At 34.3% G+C, this 7,301-nt stretch overlaps 1 protein-coding gene across 1 annotated transcript; it reads left to right on the top strand.

Annotated features, from left to right (window-relative positions):
- Positions 1-3,285: 3,285 nt before the first annotated feature.
- On the top strand, positions 3,286-5,369 carry LOC110023022 (tricetin 3',4',5'-O-trimethyltransferase). Its single transcript, XM_020722229.1, has 3 exons — positions 3,286-4,042; positions 4,126-4,190; positions 4,871-5,369. The coding sequence occupies exons 1-3, from the start codon at positions 3,328-3,330 to the stop codon at positions 5,165-5,167; spliced, it is 1,077 nt and encodes a 358-aa protein (XP_020577888.1). The 5' UTR covers positions 3,286-3,327; the 3' UTR covers positions 5,168-5,369.
- Positions 5,370-7,301: the final 1,932 nt, after the last annotated feature.

The raw sequence follows: 7,301 nt of genomic DNA, 5'->3' as shown, positions 1-7,301 counted from the left end.
TTTTAGAACCCCCTCGGGAGTAACTTCTACGCTACTCATTACAGATCTTTTCATAAACAGGGGAGCAGAACTTGATTGTATTCCAAGCATCAAGGATAGATGGGTTTTACAATCTTTGAATATTGTTAAGTGGTTATAAATCATATATTTGATTTTAAAATGGTAGATAATCATTAAATTATTTCTAATATTTTATGGAAATTATTGATGTTGAGCAAACTCGAGTGGATGAGTTCTATAAGTGTTAGACACCAAAAAAATAAAGAGATCAGGATAAGAATGAAGTAATATATGTAGGCTTGTAAAATATATCAATCATCTTTAGCAAATGGATGGAAAATTTCAATGTAAGTCTATGTGTCAACAAGTAATTGATAGAAGATAAGGTGCCTTTAATATTGATTTTATCGCCTTTTATTCCACTCAAAATTCTTGTTTGCAGATATCCAAATGGACTAACTTTTTTATTCATTGGCTTTGAAGATGTCCTGTGGTATCTAATCATCTTTGAAGTCAGTAACTTCAAGTTCACTATGAACTCATTGTACACCTAAAGCACTAAGTAATTATGTGTTAAAACAATATTAACCTAAGAAGTTAGAATATTATTGGTTAGCATTGATTTATTTTTAATAATAATATATGCGTAGTTTAATATATACTCATTATTCTATTTAATGAGAATTGGATTATAAACTAATTGGTGCCAAGATAATTAAGGGCATGACTTTGAATAAAAATATTACTTGAGTATAAGTAATATGTTAAATTTGGTAGAGATTAAGTGAGAAAATATACTAAAAATTATCTATAACTTGTATTGAAAATATCAATTTTATGCCTAAAAGCTGTAATGATGCAATAAATTTTGGGCATGAAAATTCCACAGGAGAAGAAATTGGAGGAAATAAAAAATTTACAACACTAGCGCTATAGTACCACCAAACTAGTGTCACAGTGCTATATTGGGAAAATTCCCAACCATATTCCTATGAGCAGATCATCAATTAGGAGTGCTTTAGAGTTAGGATATGGCACCATATTGTCAGTGTTTACATTGATGTATTGCTAGTTCAGGTTAATTGGAAGAAAAAAATAGAGGGTGTGGTGCCTCAGCACCCTCAAATAGTACATATGTGTATGTTAATAGTGCCTTTTCCTAGAGCACCACGACACCAGCCTAAGCCACCCATGGAGGAAAAAAGATAAAGAGTACAGTGCCACAACATTATTCAGGAGCACCACAGTGTTAGACCTTGAGTTACGACATGTCAATCAACCAAATAGTCTTTTTGTGGTGATTTTTATGATTTTGAGCATGATTTTAGTGAGTTAGACACTGGTGACCACATACTGGTAAGGGGAATTATGAGTGAGTTTGAACTTTCAAGAATATTTTAGCCTTCAAAGAGTGTGAGAGCGACATTTGTGAGTGTAGAGAGCAAAGTGTGGAACAAAAGGAGGCTTTTAAAAAGAGAATTTAGGAAGGGCACTCATTTCAATTTTTTTTATTATATTTTATTGTGTTGCACTATTGTGGTTTTAATGAAAATTTTCATTGTGTATGGAAGAAATATTTAGAGGCTAATTTCCCATGCTTTAGATTTGTGGTTTTAAACTAAAGTTTTACTAAACTTTGAGTTTTAGGATTTTTTTTTATTATTCTTGGTCACCTTATCTTCATTTTCATTGAGTACATGTAAGTGACCATATATGCATATCAAATTATATAAGATTTTAAAATTTTGACATAGTTCATAAAAATATATATAGGGTAGTAACTATAACTTTAATAGAATAGACATACATCTACTGGATTTTAGTAATCAAAAGAGATATGGGGGTATCAATTATTTTTTTAATAGAACACATAAACATTTAGTGAACTGATTTGAAGGATTTAATTTTTTATGCTGTTCACAGAGACTATAAAATATTTTTATTCTTGGATGATAGTGAAATCTTTATAATAATTGCAAATTCAAAGACTTACTACAATATATAAACTCACTTTAATAATCATTACAAACCTCAAATATTCTATTTGTTGAATAAATCATTAGTATGAAGATAACTACAATTAGATTTCTATAGATCTCTAGCTACTTTTTTTAATCTTATTTTGATATGGACACACAAATAATATTATCTCCAACACATTATGCTCTGATGGCGCCATGTTTCACCTTTTATTCTCTGTGCACTTCGTCAGGTCACATCTCTTAGTTTATCTAGCCCTAACATAGAGCTTGCTCTAAGTCCTGTTTGCCTTCAGAGTGAGTAAATTGTTAACTAGCTAGGCTTCATCACCGACGAAACAACACAAGGTGAGATTGTTGGACAAACCCTTCTTTGGTTTAGCTTGTAGAAGGATATCCATAAGATGATTTGTGCATTGGTGGTGCATGTTCAATATCCCTTATTCGACTACTCATAGTCATTTGCTCGTACCCAGCTACTCATCGAATCTCAGTTTGATTGATTGGCTGAGAAGCCCAAAAGTCTTCCCAGTCCTCTATTGACCAAAAAAGATTTTTTTACATAGAACATACTTAAATTTTTGACATCCCATACAAAACATCACTATCACTTATTCCTTAAAAATAAAATATATATCATGCATATGCATTTGATACCAAACTATTTTAAATATAATTATAAAATTTTAAGTAGTAGATTTATAAATACGCAAAATTATGTGTTATATGTATAAATTTCTCTCAAAATTTTAAAAGTTGTCTTTTAAGTGAAAATGATATATATTTTTTTAGCGTTATTATATTTTATCATACTTGATTTCCAAAATTATGTGTTATTTGTATAAATTTCTCTCAAAATTTTAAAAGTTGTGACTTTTAAGTGAAAATGATATATATATTTTTTAGCGTTATTATATTTTATCATACTTGATTTAAAAAGTTATTTCTCATTATAATTTTTTATTAAGAAACTTTAAAAAAAATCAAGCTTTGAGAACAAAATATTAAAAAATAAAATAAAAATTCAGTTAAATACATATTAACAATATTGCCATTGCCCCAACTTGTCTTATAATTAAAAGCGAAATTGTTTTTTTGAGAAACTTAAAAAAAAAATCAAACTTTGAGAACAAAATATTAAAATATAAAATAAAAATTCAGTTAAACACATATTAACAATAATGCCATTGCCCCAACTTGTCTTATAATTAAAAGCGAATTACAAGTGTATCGACAGCCGCGTTAGGTGCGCGGTTGGTGGGAGAACGCTCTTAAAATCGAACTCTGCTTCCCACACACTCGCAGCCTTCCCCTCTATCTTCCCCTCCAATCTCACTCCACCCAATCAATGGGCAGCCACAACACCAACGCCGATGGCCCTAGAGACGACGAGGCCGCCTGCCTCTATGCGATGCAGCTCATCAGCTTCTCCGTCCTCCCCATGACCCTCAAAGCCGCCATCGAACTCAAACTTCTGGAAACCATCTCCCTTGCCGGCCCCGGTGCTCTGCTCTCCCCAGCCGAAATCGCCTCCCGCATCCCCTCCATCTCAAACCCCCAAGCCCCCATCATGCTAGATCGCATTCTCCGCCTACTCGCGAGCTATTCTATCATCACCTGCTCCGTCTCCCCTTCCGGCGAGCGCCGCTACGGCCCCGCTCCTGTTTGTAAGTATCTCACCCCCAACGATGATGGGGTTTCGATGGCTGCCCTCTCTCTAATGAATCAGGATAAGGTGTTGATGGAGAGCTGGTATCATCTCAAGGATGCGGTAATCGAAGGCGGTATTCCGTTCAATAAGGCCTATGGAATGACGGCGTTTGAGTACCACGGAACGGATCCGAGGTTCAATAAGGTGTTTAACAATGGGATGTCCGGTCATTCGACCATTATTACCAACAAATTGTTGGAGATTTATGAGGGTTTTGATGGATTGGGTTCGTTGGTTGATGTCGGCGGTGGTGTGGGAGCGACATTGGGGAAGATTACCGCCAAATATGGAGGGATTAGAGGAATTAATTTTGATCTTCCGCATGTTATTTCTGAAGCCCCGCCGCTTCCAAGTTCGTCTTCTTGATTCCATAAGCTTTGATTATTTGGTTTTTTTTGTTTATTGGAATATACTAATGCGCGATGGTAACTGCAGGAGTGGAGCATGTGGGTGGTGATATGTTTGAGAGCGTTCCTGCTGCTGATGCCATTTTCATGAAGGTTTGTCTCTTCTCAGCAGGGCTGTCGAAAACTACTGCACTCTTTCATCATGTATTTACATTTCTAACACCTAAACTTTAATTATTGCATTTATACCACCAAAATTTTTCATATTTCATAAAGAATAACATCATTTTAACTTAAAAAGTGAAATAAATCTTTTCATACACAACAAAGGTGACAATTATGTAAAAATTGAATTTTTGGTATTAGATATGTAAATCCTTAAGATTTTGAGTGGTATGTATGCAAATCTTGCTTACTTTTAAATGAAAGTGGTACATTTACATATTGACATCGTCCCAAATAAGGGCTAATGTATCATGACATTAACTGATAATTTGTCACAATTTAACATTAAGCCATTTACACACATATCATATAACTCTTCTGTATGTACATGTCTAACACCAAAACTTCCATATTTGCATGCATAATGCTCAAATGTTTAATTTCACATAATTCTTTATAAGTGAAAACATATTTAACATATTTTAATGCACAAGGTTTTGAAACTAAAGTTTTATCAATATAAACATCAAAATTTACTGTTAGAGTTAGGCTAGTATTTATGTATGTATGCATAAGTAGTAGCATAAATTGCATCCTCTTTGAATGCAAATTCACAACCAAGCTCAAATTTTGTATCGAAAAGAAGCTAAATTCATAAAATTTGGCAGTGGATTCTTCATGATTGGAGCGACGATCATTGCTTGAAATTGTTGAAGAATTGTTGGAAGGCCCTCCCTGAAAATGGCAAAGTGATTGTTGCTGAATGCATTCTTCCGGAAGAGCCTGAACAATCCGTAGCAGCAAGAGGTGTCTTCCATCTTGATCTCATCATGTTGGCTCACAACCCTGGGGGCAAAGAGAGGACGGAGAAGGAGTTCGATTCGTTGGCAAAGAAGGCTGGATTCTCTCAGTTAAAATCCATCTACATTTTTGCAGGCACTTGGGTGATGGAATTCATCAAGTAGATTGTTGTGAGAGGTATTAAATTGCATATGTATTGGCTTTTTTTATCGTGGCTTCATCCAAGTATCCGTCGATCTCTTTTGTTTTCATCATTTCGTGTTTTTGAAGAGTATGTTTGAGTTTTCTTTTTTTTGTTTTTGTTTTTGATGAGTAAAAATATTTGATTATTGTTCACTGTTAAGCTCATCATTCTCATTGGTTTTATACTGACTCTCAAGTATCCTCTTTATCTGCTTTAGATATTGGAGGTTAAAATTTGTCCAATATCTTAAGAAATGGCACATATATGTGCATTCTAGCATCAATTATCTTATGGATGCTTGTCTTGGAAATGCTAAATCATCATAACCCTTATGAAACTTGTTATATATAGATCATTGTTATAATTAATAGAAGGTTGGGCCGTCAAAATTGACTAGTCACGCCAATTCGATCTGAACTCGACTTGAAAAATTCATATTCCGGTTGACGTGAATAATTTGCAGATCGGGTTCAGGGCAGGAATCCTAACCTATTTAATTTTACGGATTGAGTTCTACTGACCTGCCATCCCAAAATTGACTCGATAACCCAAAATGAACTCATTGACATGAATAATTTGCAGATCGGATTCATGGCAGGAATCCTAACCCATTTAATTTTACGAATTGAGTTCTATTGACCCGTCATCCCAAAATTGACTCGATAACCCAAAATGAACTCCATATCGACTTGTCAATCTGAAATTGATCCCAAGATTGACTCAAAATCGACCCGAATAGTTATTATATCTTATGTTAAACGAGTTATACTAGTCGGTTCTGGCTAGCGGGTTGTTCGGTCCGCCGCTTTGGGTTGGGCCAATTTCAAGTCAAGCCCTGATTCATCCTGCCAACCCACCCGATTTGATACCCCTACTAAAAGGCGATATTTAAACAAAGATATCAAGCCTATCTTTTTTCTAAAGGATGGTGTTCTTCACTATTTTCTTTGCAAGTGGCACATGTAAATACAATTGATTACTTGATGCATTCAAGCATTAAAATAAAGTTATCAACAGTAAAGAATTCATGCAACATTAGAAAAACACAAAATAAAATAAAACTAAATTATGCTGCTGAATGTCATTTCGTTGGAACTTCACAATTGAAGCGAGATCCTTTGGTACTCAACCATGTAATTGCATGCATCATACTGCTCGATTGACATTGAAATCAACTATTGGTTTAGAAGAGGATACCAAAATGCTTAATAAACTATAGCAGCCATCGAGAGTGCCATAGAACTGATCTGTAAATGAGGCAAATGTCTTGTTATTCTTTTGATCCGATCATCAACCCGGCAACACCTAACGACTATCTTGACCAAATAGAGCTCACAACTTATGCAAAGTGAAGATTGAAATCTTGTTATGTTAAGGCTGTCATGTCCCTTTTTGTTTTGTTTGTCTTATTCTGTTTTATAATCCCTCTTTTCAAGCAAATTTTTTGTTTTCAATGTCACCAGGTTGCCTTTATCTAAAGACTGCAGTGAGGATGATGATGGAAAAAAGTATGAAAGAGAAAGTAAATTAAAATGTATTAGACAAATGAATAAAAATGGTATGAAGAGCTTTTATAGGGCAATTTCCATAACATGAGTCAAGAACACAAGTTCAAATGAATTAGACCAACACAACTCAAGCATATCCATGAAAATAACCTATAGTAATCCTCCATATATAACCAGTGAATTTAAATTTATTTTTGCTCTAGGTTCTTTAGCATTTTTACAGGAGCGTGTTTTAATGGTTAACTATATCTAAGGTGTTATCTTATAACACTCTTAATTATAAAAATTTTACCTATGTTCTAGGATCTATCGATGGGACATACCAATGAATAACATCAGCATTTCAGTAGGAGTTATCTTAAATCTTAAGGCTAAACTAGGTTATTGGGTGGAGGGTAGATCATTATATCTCAAAGGGCATTTGCCTCTCAACAGAGAGGTCCAAAGTAGGGCTGTCAAAAAAGCTCGTTGTTCGCGAACAGTTCGTGTTCGGTTCGTCATTGAGTTTGTGTTCGATTCGTTCGATAAGTAGACGAGACTAACATGAACAAATTTTTTTCGTTTGGTTAGTTAAATGAACCAAACACGAACAGTGATGCGTTCGTT

The sequence above is a fragment of the Phalaenopsis equestris genome, unplaced genomic scaffold, assembly GCF_001263595.1.
Source record: "Phalaenopsis equestris unplaced genomic scaffold, ASM126359v1 Scaffold000204, whole genome shotgun sequence".
Classification (NCBI taxonomy): Eukaryota; Viridiplantae; Streptophyta; class Magnoliopsida; order Asparagales; family Orchidaceae; genus Phalaenopsis; species Phalaenopsis equestris.
This window is presented reverse-complemented; position numbering and strand designations above follow the sequence as displayed.

Bases quoted from the DNA above. Each gene is read 5' to 3' on its own strand.
- LOC110023022 (XM_020722229.1), top strand. From the start codon at position 3,328: ATGGGCAGCCACAACACCAACGCCGATGGCCCTAGAGACGACGAGGCC. The intron at 4,043-4,125 runs GTTCGTCTTCTT...TGGTAACTGCAG, and splicing joins TGAAGCCCCGCCGCTTCCAA to GAGTGGAGCATGTGGGTGGT. The intron at 4,191-4,870 runs GTTTGTCTCTTC...AAAATTTGGCAG, and splicing joins CTGATGCCATTTTCATGAAG to TGGATTCTTCATGATTGGAG.